We start from the raw sequence: 20397 nt of genomic DNA, 5'->3' as shown, positions 1-20397 counted from the left end.
GTATAGCACATCTGTACATTCTTTGCTCTCATCATGTTCAAAGCATTTGCTCTCCACTTAAGCCCTTTGCATCAGGTCCTCTTTTTTTCCCCCTCCCTCCCCTCTACCCACTACCTCATGAGCCATTGATAACTTATAAATTATTATCTTGTCATATCATGCCCCATCCAATGTCTCCCTTCACATTCTATTAGGTACATAATTTCTGAACCTAACAGGCAAGAGCAATAATCAATAATTTCCATGTAGAATTCACAGCTTACACTAAAGGGCCTTTAGGAATGCACAGAATGAGTATAACAGAATACAAGTCATTAAATATTAACTGAGAATTTTGTCCATGGTGAGCGGGATTAGAGGTCCAGTACCTGAGGATATGTGAATTCATATATCTGTTATAAAGAATAAGAGCAAGTATCATTAAGAAGAAATTGTCACCTTATTGAGGAGTTTTCCCAAGGCCCCCTTCATGTCCCGGTTCCTTAAGCTGTAAATGAAAGGGTTCAGCAAGGGGGTGACCACTGTGTACATCACAGAAGCAATTATGTCCTTGTCCTTGGAGGTGCTAGATGAAGGGAAAAAATACAGCCCAATAATTGTCCCATAGTACAGAGACACAACAGAAAGATGGGAGCCGCAGGTGGACAGGGCTTTGCAGATCCCCTTGGTAGACGGAACCTTCAAGATGGTGGCCCCTATTCGGCCATAAGAGATGAGGATGCACGTCAATGGGAGAGTCATGACTGCCACTCCCACTGTGAAAATGACTATCTCATTGAGAGAGGTGTCTGAGCAGGACAGCTTGAGCAGGGCCGCAAGGTCACAGAAGAAGTGGGGGATGGTGTTGTCAGCACAGAAGGACAAACGTGCCAGGAGGAGGGTGTGAGACAAGGCGCTGGCACAGGAGAGGATCCAGGACACAGCTACTAGTAGGCTGCACAGTCCCCCCCTCATGAGAGTGGTGTAGTGCAGGGGGTGACAAATGGCCACATACCGATCATATGCCATTGAAGTGAGAAGGAAATTGTCCAGATCTGTAAAAAATATGAAAAAATACGTCTGTGCTATGCACCCGGAATAGGGGATGGATGGATTCTGCGTCTGCATGTTTATTAACATCTTGGGAACAGTGACAGATGAGAAAGAGATGTCAGTGAAGGCCAAGTGGCTGAGGAAGAAGTACATGGGGGTGTGCAGGCGAGAGTCCAGCCTGATGAGCAGGATGATGAGCAGGTTCCCCAGCACGGTGGTGAGGTACATGCCCAGGAAGAGGGTGAAGAACATGGTCTGCTGCTCTGGCCGGATGGGGAGCCCCAGGAGGAGGAATTCCGACACGCTGCTCTTGTTCTCCCACTTCATGCTGTTCTCGCTACCAAGATTAAGACTGTTGAGGACATATTAAGAAGATATACACTACATTCCAGAAAGTGGGAGATGTGGCCTAATTTTCCTTATATGCTGATACTTAATGGAATTAGTAAAATTGCAGATGAGGCACACATTAACAAGAGCCAACATTTCTTAGTTCCTTGAGTGACAGAATGGAACTCTTCCCTCTGTGGCCCTGAGAACCATACCATGGAAAACGACATCTCACCCCTAGAAGGCTCTTTGGTGAGTATTCCTAATCACCAGGGCCCAGTACCCATTCGAAGATTTGACCTTAAGCAAACAAAATACCAAATTCACTGCCATCAAGTCCATGTCAACTCACAGAGATCCAATAGAACAGGGTAGAACTGACCCTGGGGTTTCCAGGCCTGTCACTGTGTACTGGAGGAGAAAGCCCTATCTTTCTGCTGCAAAAGCCACGGGTGGTTTTGAACTGCTGGCCTTGCAGTTCGTAGCCCAACAAGTAACCACTTCACCACCAAGGCTTCTTTGACTTTAACATTCATTGTGTTAAATTTAAGAAGCAAAACAATCTTTTCAAATAAAAGGATGCAAACAATAGTATTGTAGATATTCCAAAACAGCACTTGTAATACACATGGATTTCTATTTATTTCACATAAATATAAGATCCCTAAGAAACTCTGAGTCACTTAATGTTTTCCCTGTTTCAGCGAAAGAAATCATTTTTGAGACTAAATTTCAATGTGCCTTCCCCTGTTTAAAAACTCTCAAGTTGCTTCTACTAACCTTCAGATAAAGTGCAACTTGTTAATAGAGTTTAAAGTTCCTATAAAATCTATGCTTCTCCTTTGTCTCCTACTTCTCCTCCTTCCCCTGCTCCCACCCCCACCCCACCCTACTGTTCTCACCACACTCACTCTCACTGACTTCTCTGTTCTGGCTTCCCAGGAAAGGTCCATTTTCTATTTATGCAATTCTTTAAAACACTAGATTTGTGGTAGTTTGTTACATAGGCAATAGGAAATGCCTTTGTGAGAATTGGAAAAAGTACAAGGTCTATCTAAATGCTCCAGTTGCTCGATACCTCTGTGCACCAAATAAACTGTCTCCTTCCCCAGCTTCCACTTTGTAGACAACAGAGCAATCACTTAACAGAGATGTAGGGAAATTTAGTTATGGTTTCTTTTAAAATATATAGTTATTTATTTTTTAAAACCATTTTATTGGGGTCTCTTACAGATCTAATAGCAATCCATACACCCAGTGTGTCAAGCACATTTGTACATATGCTGCCATCATACTTTTCAAACCACTTCTTTCTACTTGAGCCCTTGGTATGAGCTCTTTTTTTCCTCTCCCTCTCCCCCTTCAAGAACCCTTGATAACTTATAAATTATTATTCTTATTTTCATATCTTACACCATCTGCTTCTCCCTTAACCCATGTTTCTGTTGTTCATCACCCTGGGGTCAGGGGTACATGTTGATCATTATGATTGGTTCCCCCTTTCTCCCTCCACCTTCCTCTACCCTCATGGCAACGCTACTTCCATTATTGTTCCTGAGGGTTTATCTGACCTGGATTCTGTGTCTTACAAGTTCTTATCTTTACCAGTGTCCATGCTCCTGTCTAGCTAGATTTGGTAGTGGAGTTGGGAGGAAGCATTAAAGAATGTGAGGAATGTTGTGTGTTTGGTTGGTACTATACTGCACCTGGCTGGCTCATTCTTCCTTGTGACCCTACTGTGAGGGGATGTCCAATTGTCTACAGATAGACTTTGTGTCTCCATTCCGCCCTTGTTAACATGGATATGATTGTTTGTTTTGGGTCTTCTGATGCCTGATACCTGATCCTATCAACACCTCATGATCAGGTTAGTGTGCTTCTTCCATGTGGACTTTGTTGCTTCCCAGGTAGTTGGCTGCTTGTTTATCTTTAAGCCTTAAAGACCCTTGATACTATATCTTTTAGTAGCCGGGCACCACCAGCTTTCTTCACCGCATTTGCTTATGTACCCATTTTGTCTTCTGCATGTCGGGAAGGTGAGCATGATAGAATGCCAGGTTATTAGAACAAAATGTTCTTGCATTTAGAGAGTACTTGACTCAAGGCCCAATATCCACCTGATACCTTAATACTTAACACATATGTACATAGATCTATGTCCCTATCATTATATATAAATATATTTACATATGCACATGCCTTTATTTAGACCTCTATATATGGCCTTTGCCCTCTAGTTCCTACCTCTGTTTCATTTCACTTAACTCTTGATCCATTATCATGATTGGCCTTCATTAGGCTTTCAGTAATTACTCTCGGCTACATTGCACTTGGTCAAACTCCACCAGGCAGTCTATGCCCTTCTTGGCATCGATTTAAGATCACTTGTTCTTCCCTTATCCCTGGGTTTATCGGCTCCTATTTATTTATCTTTAATTGGGAGTTAATACATATATCATGTCATTCCACAGTTCACTCATATCAAGCAGTATTGTACAACTGCTACCACAATCAGTTTCCAAACACGTTTTTCCTTCCTGGTATCCTTGACATCCCTCACTATCACTGTATCCCACCCCACCACCCTAAATCCTTATGCTACTTGCTATCCCTATAGGTTCATCAATCCTGGGTTTCATATACTGAAAAACAGTAAAACATATGATGCAACTGCAAGAGGGTGACCCCAATAACGTAACACATATGATATAAGCCATATTATGAACAAACAAACAAACATTACAGAAAATGTTGAAAATCAGATCAGGTCCAGGGTGCATAAAAGGAGGGATCAACTGACCAGGTTTTATAAGTTACTATTTCATTAGAAGAATTTGTCACTACTCTCAAGATACAGACCACCCTTTGTACAAAATCCCAGGATGCATCTTTCACTGGATAAGAAGAGTCAGAGTGTTAGAAAGGATTCTCACTTATCTAAAAAGGGTTTCTAGCCAGGATCCAGCATTTAGCAGAAGACAAGGCAATGACAAATTTTAAATCTTCTGGTTTTTAATCTAACAGCATATACCTCCTGTCAATTTCTCAAAAGCAATTTCTCTGTAAACAAAGCATTTCAAAAGTACTAGACTCAAACCTGTGCCTTTTCCTAGTGATACTTGAGGTGGGAGGCAGGCCCAACTCTCTCTTCTGTGGAAAATCTTTGGGCATGATAGAGACTTGGCTCACCATCAAGCTAGCTTATAGCATTTTTATCTCACAGCAAGCTTCTTGACCTTCATAAATTTCAGAAGGACGAGGATTTTTAAACAATACCCTGCATGGTTATTATCAAGAAGAAATGAGGTGACATGTGTGGAGCTTCTAGTACCGTTTCTTGCAGATGAAATAATGTCAATAAATGTTGGCTCCCCTCTTACCACAATGAAGGCAAAATGCAAACCTCTCCAAAGAGAGAAAAGCACAATTCACATTCTTTTACATTCAGGAGAAAATGAATCATACTAGTTCCTTTGTTGGACTCTGTATTTTGGTATTTTGGATAAAATTATGGAATTGGGATTATAATTTGCTGGCAAACATCAAGATAGCAAACCAGAAGGGAATATATAGGGAACAAATAAGTATGGGGTGAGGTAGGGCTGGGGGGCCCATTCACTTACTGAGAAGAAGAGTCATTCAGGCAGGAATGAGACAGGTACTATTTATATGAATGTAAACTGACCAGGAAATTTGGGAGAAAGGCTTGTTACCATAGAGCTAGTTTATATTCCGACACTCAGAAGCTGAAGGCCATTCACAGCCAGCCAGACCTTCAAGCCAAAGTCGGGAGGGCAACTGGCAGTGGCCTCTAAGAATAATAAAGTCCTACTTTCATAAGCATGGGGTCAATGTGTATATACAACAAAATTCAGCACAGTAAGGAAGTGACTTTGTTTCCACTGATTCAAAACTCCTACATCTCCTTTCTTCATTGGTCCCTCTTCACTCCATCCTTCTTCACAATGTTTAATGCCCCCATACTGCTTCAGAGGTAGGAATAAGTCTGGACAATCCCTGCACAATCAGTGAAATAAGTTGCAATTGGAGAGATATTTGTCCTTAGGAAGCACATGCATTCGTTCAGCAAGTGGACGTAAAAGCTGCCATCAAGACAGCACTGTGATAGTGTTGTCCTGAGAGCCCATGCTCATTTGTGAAGAAAAGAATCCTTAATCATGGCATCTGATGTTTCTATAGGCAGTGAGAGTGTGGGAGACCTTGAAACCCCTGCCTTCAACACCTGAAAGCTGTGGAAATGCTTGAATACTGCACTGTTCAGATCTGGTTTTCTAACTTAAGATCCCTGGCTAGAATAAATTCCGGATAAGTCTGTTTTCCTGTATCTCTGTCTCTTATGGTTTCTTCTTTTTCTCTCCCTTCATATCATCATTCTTTCATTATCTTCTCCCTTGTCTTCCTTTGCATCTCCATTCTTCTGTCACTTCCCCCTTCTCTTTTGTTGTTGTTGTTAAAATCTTGCTCTCTCTTCCCTTATGCAATAACCTAGTGTTTCTCTTTTGTACCCATATAAAGAAAAAGTCAGGTATTACTGAGAAAAAACAACAACAAACCATTCCATCCCAATACTGACCTTGCCTGCTTTTATGCTGCAGTATTTGGTGGGTGAATGTGTCTCCAGCTTCTCGTTAGGCATCATGAAGACTGATTTCCAAAGTCCATGACATTTGGAGGGCATGAAAAAGAAGTGCTGCCAGCTCAGGTTCTCACGCCTCTTCACGAGCCCCAGATGGATGAGGCAGGTCCAATGATCCAGGGAGATAACTGTAGGGGTAGGAACCAGAACTTATCATTTCCAGTTAAAGATACTCAACACACACACACACACACGGGATAAACAAAAGAAACCGTGGGGGAAAGGAGACAGCAGTTTATAATAATTTATCATTTATCAAGGGGTCAGGAGGTGGGAGGGGGAGAAAAAAGAGGAGCTGATACCAACGGCTCAAATAGAGAGTAAATGTTTAGAAAATAATGATGGCAACATACATACTAATAAGCTTGATACGGTTGATGTGTAGATTGTTATAAGAGCTGTAAGATCCCCCAATAAAATGATCTTTTAAATATAAAAAAGCTACTCAGCAAGTTTGAATTAATTGCCCGAGTCCTCTCCTCCACCCCCCCACTCCCACACCCAGTTCCTCTAGGAAAGATGTCTGTGGGAGGGAAGTTGGTGCTGGACCTTGGAGGTTAAGTCCACAGAGAAAGGATCTCCAGGCACACTCAGTCTCCCTCCTGAGTGTGAATCTAGGGTCTATTTTCTCATCATCACTCTTTGGCATTGTAAACTCCAGGGAGTTGTGTTTGTTTTGTTTTTTAAACAAAATCCTGGATCTAATAAGGTACAAATAGAAATCTAAATGACTAGTTGGCCTCTAGAAATCTAGGTGAAACTATATCCCGCTCAAAGGCATTTTTTTGGGCCCCATTCACCAGATAATTCAATGGAAGTAACTGTATTTCTTCTTTTTGGTTATGAAATGAAAAGTGAGATTAAGCAGGAAAAAAAATCACCCATTTGGGGGAAGTTTAATTACTTTCTCTTAAGCTTGGCCACTTCAAAGAAAAATTCATACTCTCATGGGATCAGGTATCAGGCATCAAAGACCCACAATAAAAAATCATATCAATGTGAATGAGGGGTAGTGGACAGTGAAGACCCAAAGCCCATCTGTAGACAACTGGACATCCCCTTATTGAAGGGTCACAAGGAGGAGATGATCTAGTCAGGGTGCAGTATAGCACTGATGAAAGATACAACTTTCCTCTAGTTCTTTAATGCTTTCCCCCACCCCCATTATCATGACCCCAATTCTACTTTACAAATCTGGCTAGACTAGAGCATGTACACAGGTACCAATAAGAGCTGGAAACACAGGAAATCTGGGACAGATAACCCCCTCAGGATCAACATTGAGAGTAGCCATACCAGGAGGGGAAGGAGAAGGTGAGGGAAGAAAGGAAGAACTGATCACAATGATCTACATATGACCCCTCCCAGGGAGATGGACAACAGGAAAGTGGAGAAAGACATCAGTCAGTGTAAGACATGAAAAAATAATAACAATTTATAAATTATCAAGGGTTCATGAGGTTGGGAAGTGGGGGACAGAGAAGGGGGAAAAAAGAGGAGCTGATACCAAGGGCTCAAGTAGAAAGAAAATGCTTTGAAAATGATGATGGCAACAAATGTACAAATGTGCTGGACACAATGGATGTATGTATGGATTGTGATAAGAGCTATATGAGCCCCAATAAAATGATTTGAAACAAAGAAAATTCAAACTCTCTTATATATATATATATATATAATTAGACTGACTAGAGGAATCAGTAATAGGACATAAGAGAATTGAATAGTCAACGTAGCCATCAATTGCCCATTCGTAATTCTTGATCTTACCACATCAGTGTGCTCTGGTGAGAAAGGCAACTACCACTGATTTCCTTTCCATGTCTATGGGCGTCCCATGACTACCAGAGCCCAGCTTTCCCACATATGCAACAGGCCATGCTGATGTGCCAGAGAAGCAGCACTTTTACCGTCACTGCCACACCCCCTTGGTCCATATATGCACATGTATTCATTCCTGTCGTGGAAAAAATTCTGACGTGTGTTGGCATCTAGTTTTCCCAGTGGGATTAGCTGCAGTTACACAAGGGGTTATTTGGTTTATATAGCCCTGCATGGGCAGCTTCCTTTCCTGTTTCACTCGGATATTTTCAATGTGGGGTTCTTATCCCTTCTCCTTGCTCCCATAGCAATAACCATTTGCATTCAAAAGACTATTTAGGAGCTTTTAGGGAGAAAAAAACTGCGCGTTTCAACTCTCTTTTACCCACAGAACATCACAATCATCTTGTTACATAGTAGTCACATAATATTTTAATGAATGACTAAATAAACACATAATTAAATAAAATAATGAATAAAATTCTATTTCCTCTACTTGATTCTGTCTTCTATTTTTTGCCAATCTGAATGGAATTGCTTCTGAAAACTTTTCTCACTCATTCTTTTAGTCAAAGAATATTTATTGAGCAGTGAGTATGTGTCAAAAATTATGTGTCATCACCAGAAAAAAAAATTCCTGCATTCTAGGTAGAAGGGAAAAATACTCTTTTTCTGAGAAACAAAAGCCCAACTATCTCTTGGTGAGTGTTTTTACTTCCTAGGGACTAAAACTGTCCTTTCATATCCAAGTTCAAATTTGGGAAGGAAGAAGTCAACATGACAAAGAGTCCATAAATATAAGGGAGGCAACATTGGGAACAATGTTTGAAGTTGGTGTGTTTGGGTTTGAATCCTCATTAGGTCATTTCCTTTTGAGCCACACTCTCAAACTCAGTACAACAGGAAATATACTGTCAACATTAGGAGTTATTGTGGTGGTTACATGAGCTCTTGAATGTGAAGTCTTTGTGAATAATAAAAGTTCTCATTTATATTCCCAATATAGTTGACTATCTGTAGTATCCAACCAAGAACTGTCTCCTTTGGGAATGCTAAGGGACTGGGAATGTAAAGAGAAATGGAATAATTACTTCCAATTTGCCTCTCTCCAGAAACATGTGGCCTCGGTCCCCTGAGCCCCCAGTGTGTCTGGTAAAGAGGGATAGTCGTATTGTTGCCTGGGAGCCGAAGACTAGAGCATGCAGCTCCTAACTGTTTCAGGCTGAGCACATACTTCTTCCTGATCTGGATCTAAATACCTTGCGAGGGAAGGAAAAAGTTAATGCACAGCCTGGACTTGAAAGTATTTGAATTTATCACATACTGACCTAGGTAAGAGTGGTGCTTATAGACTTCACTTAGCAATATGCGTGTATGTATACGCGTGTGCCTGCACATGCACATGTGCGTGACAAATTTTACAGATGAGTACATCTGCCAGGCAGTTTGTAAAAATTCTTTGTATCATCTCAAATTCCTTAGGCTGACATGATAATTATAATTCCACAGGGCTCCTATAATTTCCTCTCTAGGAAAATGTTTATCTTTTTCATAACTTTGCCTGCTGTCTGGTCTGTGTCTTAGTTGTTTTAAGTGCATAACGTGCACCAGCCAGGTCTGGTCTGCTTTTATCTTGGAGCCTAGTGAGTTGACCATATATGTTTTAATAAATTCAGTAATGGATATTTCAGTCATCAGAATAGGGTCTGTTTAAGGCCTGGGGAAGCACATTTATACAAAAGTTTATGGTACAGATACAGATGTCATCTTCTTTCGTCTCTTTAATGAAAAGTACAGGGTGAATTGTCTTTTTCATCAAATCCTGTTCTGACAGTAGCATGGGTTTGAAATGAAAATAATCCGGTTAATGAGAATCATAATGCCTTTTGCATGATTCCATTAGACTGATATACTGTAACATTACAGCAACTGGTTTCTCATAAACCAAGCCCACTGCCATAGAGTGGATTCCAGTCATCCAGACTCTGGAGGACAGAGTCGCTCTGTGCCGGGTTGTTGAAATTATAACTCACCAAGGGAATAGAAAGCCTAGTCTTTCTCCCATGGAGCAGTTACCAACTGCTGCCTTTGAGGTTAGCAGCCCAATCCATAACTACTTAATAAATAGGTTATTATGAATGATGATGATTATTATTTTGTTGTTATTATTTTATTGGTATTACAATCCAGGCACCTATTTTGAAAGATAATTTTTTTTCATTTATCCTAATCGTTCTGAATTACTTTCTGAAATTCTTGAGTGATCTCAGGATACAAGTCCTATCACTTGCAGGTATGTTTAATGCAAGCATATAATACATTGGAAAGAATGTGGCCTTTGAAGGTAGGTAGACATGGAATCAACTCCTAGCCCAGCTTTGTAACATTTGCTAAGTTTTATCACTGAGCTCAGAATGGCTACATTGAAAAGCTGCGAGAAGTGAGTAATATTCAAAAAGGACCTGGTACAAATTGAGCACTGCCAGAGTTTATTAACAGGATGATTTCTCCAGCATTGCACCAAAGCAACTATTTTAACCAATGTAGGGACTTAGTAGATTTGTTTTCAGAGCCGTGAGGCTCTGCTTTTATACTGCCCGTGATCCGGAACCTTTTCCTCTTCTCAGTTGAATGGAGGAAACCAGTACCCTTGTCTGCCTTCTAAATACATACTCCTGTCAGCCTTCTGATCTCAAGGAGAGTGCTGACTACAAGACTCTCTCCCCTCAAAGATTGCTTTTAAACCTGATCTCTGGTTAGAACTTTAAAGTCCCTTTGCTGTTTCTGAAGAGAATTTTTAAAAAATATATTTTATTAGGGACTCATACAACTCTTATCACAATCCATACATATATCAATTATGTAAAGCACATCTGTACATTCTTTGCCCTCATCAATTTCAAAGCATTTGCTCTCCAACTAAGCCCTTTGCATCAGGTCCTCTTTTTTCCCCCTCCCTCCCCACTGCCCCTCCCTCATGAGCCCTTGATAGTTTATAAATTATTATTTTGTCATATTTTGCCGTGTCCCATGTCTCCTTTCACCCCCTTTTCTGTTGTCCGTCCCCCAGGGAGGAGGTCACATATAGATCTTTGTAATCAGTTCCCTCTTTCCAACCCTCTACCCTCCCCATATCGCCACTCACACCCCTGGTCCTGGAGGTATCATCCGTCCTGGATTCCCTGTGCCTCCAGCTCCTATCTGCACTAGTGTACATCCTCTGCTCTATCCAGACTTTCAAGGTAGAATTCGGATCATGATAGTTGGGGTGGGGTGGGGTTGGGGTGGAGGAAGCATTTAGGAACTGGAGGAAAGCTGTATTCTTCATCGGTGCTACATTGCACCCTGACTGACTCATCTCCCAACAGCATAATGCGAGTGATGTTTGGGGAGAGGGATTTGGAAGACTCGATGTTATTCTGGAAGCTTTACCACACAAAAATGATTCAACATGCCCTTCCCAAAAAAGCTGACCCAGAAAGTTTGAAAATATCTCAGGAAACGTGCAGAGAGACACATTCATCACTCATGTTCATAATCCATGAAGATTCTAGGATCAGAGTTTGGGTCCAAGTTTCTAGAATTCTACAGAAAAACTTCAGTAACATTAAGTAGAAAACTATTTTTCATCTGTTCTGGTAAACTTAGTTATAAAGAATTCATAAATATTACACCTTTTATCATTTGACATGAGTTTTACCCTTTGGGGAGAGTTAGTTCACAATTACACTATTCCTTCCACTCAACTGGACAGTGGGAAAATTCGGGCCTGTAGTACATGATTGGCTTCAAATCCAGTTGGGAGGTTGATGGTGGAACCTCTAGACCCTTTTTATTGCTTCCATTTCTTTTCTTTTTATTGCATAGTAGTTGGCTAGGTGAGAATGAGGGAGAAACAATCTTGGCTCCCTTCTTGAAAGGGGATAAAATTGCAAGAGTATGGGTTCGATTCTGTGTTTCATTAAAGTATCTTCATGCCATACCCTTCTTTAATTGCAGATTTGTTCTTTGTCATAGGCCCTTTGGAATATTAATTTATACAAAATTTGAACAAAACAGTTCACTTTAATAATAAAAATAAGTTTAGCTGCCATGGGAAAACAGAAACAAGGAACCTTGGAAATTGGAAATCAGTAGCTTTTTCTAGAGAATTTTACTTTAAAACAGTTTTTTCTTTATTTAAAGGTATTTATTCAGCATTTAGTATCTCACATTAAAGTTAACAAAAATATGATCCATTGTATCCACTAAATCAGTTGAAAAATGCTTACTTTTTGCCAAATTTCTTTCTTCCTTTTTAAACAAAATTTTAAATGCTTAAAATTGTTATTTGAGTTAAAGTTTACAGAGCAAATTGGTTTTCCATTTGACAAATTATACACATTTTGTTTCATGATATCAATTGCAATCACTGTCATGTAATAGTCATCCTCTTACTTCCTCTCTATGTTTATCATTGCCGTCTCTTCGTTTTTATCTTTTCCTGCCTCTTGCACTTTATCCCCAGGCAATCGCTTCTCTTTGGATCTCATATGGTTGATTGCCCTAATGCAGGGTTGGCAAACTTTTGAGATGGAAGAGCCAATCCTGTCCCTCACAACAATTTGACAGTTTGAAAGAGCCGTAAATATATCTTTACAAATCAATGAAATTGCCATTATCTGAATACTATTCATTTGAAAATGAAATGAATTGAAAATGTTTTCAATTTTCCTTCAGACCCACATGCACTCACCAAAAGAGCTACATATGACTTGATTGCCACAGTTTGCTGACCCCAGCTCTCAGGAGGGCATGCCTCCTGGTGTTATTGTTCACCCATAGGTCTGTCTATTGTTTGAATGAGCCATGGAGCTGAGGAAAGTTCCAGGCTTGAAGGTGTCCAAGGGAACCCTGAAGGGGTTCCAATAATCTCTATCAGATCAGTAAGTAGGGCCTTTGTTTGTTTTGTTCCACATTGTTCCAACTCTACCCAAAACCTTCTTCCAACAGTATTTGATGGGCACCACCTAATTCTTTTGGTTATGGAGGCTGAAATTCACATGGCCATTAGTCCTTTGGGCTAATTTTTTCCATGTGTCTTTTGTTATCTTCACTTTTTTTTTTTTTTTTTGCTCTGGATAGGGAGAGACCAGTAGTTACACTTCAGCTGGACACTCTCAAGATTTTAAGACTCTAGGCACTATTCACCAGGTAGAATATATGAGGGGGTACCAAAGACCCCCCATAAATTCACTGGACAGAGCTTTCATAGTACTCATTTTTCCTTTCGGTGAGCATCAAGCAACTTGCTCTGAGTTAGTGCACCCTGTGGTGTCACCTGGGAAGGTTCTCTCTGGTCACGGTAAATTTTACATAAAAGCCGTTTCACTTGAACTTCACTTTTTGTGATGACCAATTTAAGAGAATGGCATGTGACTGTGAAATTTTGTTTCCTGCTCGGGAAAAATACCATAGAAACTGTTTAGATGTTCAACAAGGACAGCATTAAGGGGAGTGAAACCTCAAAGCATATGAGTGGTTTTCTCATTTCAAAAAAGGTGAAATATTGATTGATGACAAACCTCGTTCTGGACATTCATCAACTTCCTAAAGGATCAAAAAGGTCGACATGTAGTGCATTTGGAGTTCGTTCTACCAGGCCAGATTGTTAATCAAGCTTTCTATTTAGAGGTTATGAAAAGATGGCATAACAGGGTGCGACAAAAAAGGCCTGATTTGTGGCAGATGGGGGACTGGCTTTGCCACTGCAACAAAACACTTGTTCACACAGCCATCTCAGTGCTCCAGTTTTGGGCAAAAACCAGCATGCCTCTCTTGCCCCATGCACTTTGTTCACCTGACCTTGCTCTGTGTGACTTCTTTTTGTGTCTATGAATAAGGAGGGACATGAAAGGAAGAAAACAATGAGGGAGGTGCTGTCAGCCATCCAAACAGAAGAGTTTGAAAAATGTTTCCAGGAACAGAACCGCAGATTCGATAAACATATTCAGTGTAGTGGAGAGTACTTTGAAAGTGATAAAGTTGTTTTATAAAATAACTTAAATACATAGCTTTGAAAAAAATCCAGTTTCTTTGGGGAGAGGTACCCCCTCTTAGAACATTGTCCCTGTGGATTATGTTTTGCTGATTGACCTAATGTCTCTTAAGACTGTAGTCCTGAGCCTTCTGTAAAGTAGGTACTGAGAATTTAAGTTCTAAAACGGTTCCCTCCTTTGGTCTTAAATTTTATTATTTATAATCCTTGGATCACTTATGCTGGTGTGCTTCTTCCTTGTGGATTTAACTATCAGCTCACTTAGATAGCTGCTTGCTTTAAGATGAACCTTTAAGACCCCAGACTTGATTCTGTCTAGTAGTTTGGTCCCATCTGATTTCTTTACCGCATTTTGCTATAATACCTGTATCTTCAATGACCTCTTCACGAGAGCAGGTATCGAGTTGGGTCATGTCATAAGAACTAATTGTTCTTAGATTAAGGTTTAGGATTAAGTGGAATCGAAAAATCCATTCATATATCTACAGTTTATATATGTTGCTGGTCTATTTAAGAGATATTATTTTATTGAAGAATATTATAAATAATTCCTATAGGGTATGTGGTAATTATATTGATAGCATTGTTAATTTAGCCAATGATAAAAAAATCTTAAATACTGTTGGAAAAAGGAAAGTACATGTGTATAGAATAACTTTTTAGACAAAAATACATGGACTGTTGACTTGTACAGATTTAAAACCTAAGTGACTGGACTCTAATTACACCCACAAAAAAATGGGATTGCACTTCTTTAAATGTGATGCCATTTAAATATGCCCACACGAGGCCTACATTAGAGTTAAATAAAGTTCTGGTATAGGCTTGATGTCATTTTCTTATGACCATTATAATGTAAATTTTTATGACCTACATGTCATTTTATTATGGACCCATTATGATGGATTTAGTTAGACCTGAAATCTCCTATTTCTTCAAAATTTGTATTGAATATGTATTAAGTGCCTATGGTAAACTCTAGGTCTACAATCAATTAACAAATTAAGAATAATCATGGGATGCATATAAAAGCAAGGATTATATTTAGTAATAGAATAACTATATGCAAAATTATAGATAGCAATGGAATTTCTGATATCTTATCATTTGTTTAGCTTTCAAAGAACAAACTCGGGACCCAAAATGCCTGGGTCTAGGTTCCAGCATCTCTTCTTCTTACCTCTGTGACTGTGAGACACTTAGCCTCAACTATTTCCTTTGAAAAACAGATAGTCTCCCAACTGCTCCATGGGAGAAGGATGAGGCTTTCTACTCCCATAAAGAGTCACAGTCTCAGAAACCCACACGGGAAGTTCTACCCTGTCAAATATATGTGTGAGAATCAACGTGAAGGCAATGGGTGACGGAGGAAGGAACTTAGTTAAGAGTTGGACTTGACTGTACAATAATGAAAAACAATTTTGCTCATCTATTTAAGACTACTGAATCAGTTGCTACATGTAAACTATTAAAACATTGACTAAGGTCAACATCTAATAAGTTTTAACTACTATTATTCTCATTTACAGAGAGTGGGGCCAAAGTGAGAAAGAACACAGCTACATAGCATAAAGCTGTATCTCTTCTAATCTATCCATGCAGTAAAATATAGGACAAGTAAGAAAATATGGATGAAAACATTCCGTAGGTCAAAAGAACATCTCTACTGTGCTATACCACAACCATCATTTATTTAAAGACTTCCTACTTTTTGCCTTCAAATTTCCCAGCTCCCTCCAGCTGATGTAGTATAGCAATATGAGTTGGACAAACCAGAGCAGGGTATCGAACTTCCTCCTCCTGGGCTTCTCTATCAGGCCAGAGCAACAGAGTATGTTCTTCGCCCTCTTCGTGGGCATGTACCTCACCACAGTGCTTGGGAACATTCTCATCATCCTGCTCATCCGGCTGGACTCTCGCCTGCACACTCCCATGTACTTCTTCCTCAGCCACTTGGCCTTTACTGATATCACTTTCTCATCTGTTACTGTCCCGAAGATGTTAATGAACATGCAGACCCAGCACCTGTCAATCTCTTATGAGGGGTGCATTGCACAGACATATTTTTTCATACTCTTTGCTGACTTGGACAGTTTCCTTATCACTTCAATGGCCTATGATAGGTATGTGGCTATCTGTCACCCTCTCCATTATACCAGCATCATGAGTCAGAGCCTTTGTGCCATGCTAGTGGTTGGGTCCTGGGCGATTGCGTGTGCTTGTGCTCTTTTGCATACCCTCCTCCTGGCCCGGCTGTCTTTCTGTGCTGATGTTACTATCCCTCACTTCTTCTGCGACCTTGCTGCCTTGCTAAAATTGTCCTGTTCAGATACATCCATCAACCAATTGACAATCTTTACTGCAGGATTGGCAGCCATCATGCTGCCATTCCTATGCATTCTGGTTTCCTATGGCCATATTGGTGCCACCATCCTTCGGGTTCCCTCTACCAAGGGTATCTGCAAAGCCTTATCCACGTGTGGGTCCCACCTCTCGGTGGTCACTCTCTATTATGGGGCAATCATTGGTCTCTATTTTCTTCCCTCATCCAGCAGCACCCATGACAAGAACATGATTGCTTCAGTCATGTACACAGTGGTCACCCCTATGTTAAACCCCTTCATTTATAGCCTAAGAAACAAAGACATGAAAGGAGCTTTGAGAAAACTCTTGAGAAAGAAAGCACATTCTTGAAAAAGAAAACATTCCAAATGATGTTTATCTTTCTTTGAAGACATCCATATGGTCTTATTTCCTTACTTATATTTAAATAAAGATTACTCAGAATATAGCTCCCTTGTCTTTCTTCCCATTGTTGTTGCTCGGAACTGCTTTGCTAACATTGCCCTTTAGAGATAATAGGAACATGGGGCATGCCTTATGGGATTTTATATACTCTTATATCATGAAATAGTGAAACATTTTGAGGATATTGCCCCACTGCTGTTTGTGGTTAACTGTTACCCTAAAGGCTAGCAGTGTTAATACACACAGCAGATCCACAGAACGACTTAGGGAACTGCTTCCATATAAATTACAGACAATAAAACCCGGGCACCCATGCATCCAGGGACTCTGAACCGTTGTAGAACTCTCAGGGAGAACATATTAAAATTTACATCTTTCATAATCATTACCACACTGCTTTCTTGTTCTTCAGGAATGCAGTCCACATCTCCTTTCTCCCCAGCCACATACAAATATTTCATGACACAATAAAATCTCAGTGATCTTAGGTGCGGAGAACTCAATATGCAATAAAATCATGGAGCAATTTAGTCCTGGACACAACCTTACTACGTGAGTTGGGAAAACAGAGACAAAGAAGTTAGGGATATCCTAAGGTCACACAGATAGTGAAAGGAAGATTTAAACTCCAGCTGTCTGAATCAGCCTAGCATGTTCAAGGGCAATAGATACAGAGCACTGTGTAATTTTGGGTGATGTGTCGAGCTGCTAACTGCAAGATCAGCAGTTTGAACCCCCCAGCCATTTTGCGGGAGAAAAATGAGGCATCCTACTCCAATAGAGGTTTACAGTTTCTGAAACCCATGAAGTTGTGCTGTGGGGTTGCTGTCAGTTGACACTGACTCCACGGCAGTGAGTTGTAAGTTTGGTGTCAGTTTTAATAAGAAATGATTAGCACAATATAGTGATAGAGGACACAGAAATTTCCCCAAAGAACATTACATTGCCTGTGTTTTCACAAATAATAGCTATCTAGACACAAAAGTTCTCTTTATTCCCGATGACTACAAGATGGACTCACCATGTGTCAGGATGCTAAACTGGAAGTTTCAATGGAGGAACCAACATTTTGTAGACCACAGATACTACAGTTAGTTGTAAAATACAAAATGCACATAGACCATATCCAGTCATCAATTTCTTAACTCTTGAGCCTTTCGGTCTAGATTTGGATGTTAAAAAAAAAAAAGATTGAAAGCGAAAGATAAGTGAGTGTATTGTGAAGAGATTTCTTTTGCAGAATGCTGTGCATGAGTCCCAAGTCTTCCCAACAGGCAAGGGGAATACTTTCCTCATCACTTCAAACTTATGCGAGAACTTTCAACAAGACTGTTTATAGAGTTTGAGATATATAGATGTAGATGTAAATATAGATATAGATCCTACTTTTATGATTTTTGAGGTGGTGGTGCAAATAGTTTCATCCAACTAAACTAAAAGTCTGTGGTTCAAACCTACCTACCCAGTGTCATTTTGGTTGTTTGTTTCTTTCTTTCTTTTTAAATAGCTTCTCTAGATACCACTAACTTAAGAATAGGTCGAGCTTCATTTTTGTATGCTGTTGGTTTTGTAAAAGCATTTTATTGTGATTTTGTTTAAAGTTAAAGAGGAAATTGGAGGACTTGGGGGGAAATGACGACTCAATAGGACTCACCCATCAGGAGCTCCTGCTGCCAGACCAGAAAATTTGGAGATAAGGTGTAGGAAACGGGAGGTGGAGTCCTGAAATTAGAACTAGGGTACTAGGGTCTCTCCTGAACCCCCTTTTTGTGTGTGATTTCCACTCACAAAACAAACCAATAATGCTCTAAAGCGGTCTCGCTTTGGTGAGCCCACGGGGGCCAGCTGCCAAGGTCCTCACGCCCTTGCCAAGAGCAGAGATCTCTCCAGGCTGATGTCTGAGAAAGGACAGAATCCCAGACACGAGGAGAACCCCATGCCAGAGCTGTCCATGCTGTTGGCTGCCTTGAGCTCACAGCCTGGGGAGTGGGGGTGGTGGCTAGCCATAATTTGGAGCAGAAGAAAAAGCAGATTTTTACCTGAGTTGGAATCTCAGTGTGGGAGAAAATAGGTGGATAGTCAGAGTCCAGGGAGCTAATTTACTTCCAATTGGTCTAGAAGGAAACAACCCCCTCACCCATAAGCTGGATCTCCCCCTCTGGGGATAAGCGTGACAGCCCCCAAATCAGAGCACATCACAAGCATAAGATTAAGAAGTGCAAAATATATATTATTGGTTAAAAACTCAAACCCAAGTATTGTTGCTCAGCTCCAAGGAGCACATAGATGGGGCCCCTTAGCATAAATCAGCACAAGAAGAATCCAGCTGGGGAATTGCAGAATTCAGCTACAGGGCCCGGAGGCTTATTTACATTACAAAGACCCACTGTAGCAAGTCTCAGCTTTTAATAGAGCACAGAGCTGCAAGCCAGAGACTGAAGGAGACTATTTAATTTCATACTATTCTAGCTGGTCAGGGGGATAAAAATATAAATAAATAAATAGATAGATAGATAGATAGATAGATAGATAGATAGATAGATAGATAGATAGAGAGAGAAAGAAAGAAAGAAAGAAAGAAAGAAAGAAAGAAAGAAAGAAAGAAAGAATAAGATCCTCTGATCTAGTAGGGCACTAGCCGTCTAGATAGGTCATTAAGCCCAGCTGCCCTTGCAGTGATTCTACACACAGCTTGGGAGGTCCTGCCTGTCCTGGGGCCCTAGATGGGCCTGTGGGAACACCCCTGCTGCAGTGTTACATACAGCACAAGGCAGGTATACCAGTGAACTTAAGAGCTCAGTACCATGGTGGGAACTGACTGATGCCTAGCCACGAGTGTGATCTTGCCTTTGAAAGTAACCCCACAATGCATCTGTGGAAACCTACATCAAACGGGTACATCATCCTGCTACCTTGAGGAAGAGTTGGAACACCTCCAGCCTCACGGATAAGTGATCAAGTCTCAGTTATCTTCTTAATTACCACCCTACTTCTTCTCTCTTGAGTCACTTGCCCTTCTATCATCCCCACCATAGTCAGTCTCAATGAGCTCAGGTTTGTGTTGGGTTCATTTCTCTTTCTTCTTTTTCCCTCATTTCTTTCTTTCTTTCTTTCTTTTTTTCCCCCTCTTTCTCCCACTTTTTCCTATCATACTCCACTAATGGTTTCCAGGTCACTACCCTCTGCTTAGGGCAAGTCAACCCAAATAGCAGGGGGAACTCCAGTCTGCCCTCCGTGGGAGTGCTGTACATCACACAAGGCAGCTGTGACAGCCATCTACACCATGCTGCACTGCTGAGGTAACCTCCATTGGATCTCTAAGGCAATCTCATCAACTAGGGCAATTCTGCCAAGCAGCAGTGAGCCACTACATTAAAAGGGCACACCAACCTGCCATTGTGGGGAAGGATCTAAACCCCTCTGGCCCCACATTCAAGTAATCAGGGATCAGCTATCTCTTTATTTCTTCCTTCTCCCTCTCTTCCCTCTTTACCATCACAGCCAATCTTAGTGAACACAGTTGCGTTCTTTCCCCCTTCTTTCTCTTTCTTCTCTTTTCCTTTCTTTCCTGTCTCTTTCTTTGTTGTCTTCGCTCCTCTCTCTGCTTGTATGATTCTCTCTTCTCCATCTCTTTCCTTTCACATGTCACTGCTGGTTCCCAGACCACTACCCTCTGCCTAGGGCAACTCTGCCCACCCAGTGGGAAGCCTGTCCCTAAGAAAGTGCTTCACACAGCACGAGTCAGTGCCAAGTAAACTAGCACCCACTCATA

General features: G+C 40.7%; 2 protein-coding genes across 2 annotated transcripts; one reads left to right on the top strand and one right to left on the bottom strand.

Annotated features, from left to right (window-relative positions):
- Positions 1 to 420: 420 nt before the first annotated feature.
- On the bottom strand, positions 421 to 1362 carry LOC142457967 (olfactory receptor 1J4-like). The gene has a single exon (XM_075559048.1). The coding sequence runs from the start codon at positions 1357 to 1359 to the stop codon at positions 421 to 423; it is 939 nt and encodes a 312-aa protein (XP_075415163.1). The 5' UTR covers positions 1360 to 1362.
- A 14273-nt stretch (positions 1363 to 15635) lies between these two features.
- LOC142457966 (olfactory receptor 1J1-like) lies at positions 15636 to 16571 on the top strand. Its single transcript, XM_075559047.1, has one exon. It carries the CDS (start codon positions 15636 to 15638, stop codon positions 16569 to 16571), a length of 936 nt encoding a protein of 311 aa, XP_075415162.1.
- The last annotated feature ends 3826 nt before the right edge of the window (positions 16572 to 20397 follow it).

Source organism: Tenrec ecaudatus, chromosome 10 (genome assembly GCF_050624435.1).
Source record: "Tenrec ecaudatus isolate mTenEca1 chromosome 10, mTenEca1.hap1, whole genome shotgun sequence".
Taxonomy (NCBI): domain Eukaryota; kingdom Metazoa; phylum Chordata; class Mammalia; order Afrosoricida; family Tenrecidae; genus Tenrec; species Tenrec ecaudatus.
The sequence above is the reverse complement of the archived record's forward strand: the minus strand, read 5'-3'. Positions and strand labels throughout refer to the sequence as shown.

Bases quoted from the DNA above. Each gene is read 5' to 3' on its own strand.
- LOC142457967 (XM_075559048.1), bottom strand. From the start codon at position 1,359: ATGAAGTGGGAGAACAAGAGCAGCGTGTCGGAATTCCTCCTCCTGGGG.
- LOC142457966 (XM_075559047.1), top strand. From the start codon at position 15,636: ATGAGTTGGACAAACCAGAGCAGGGTATCGAACTTCCTCCTCCTGGGC.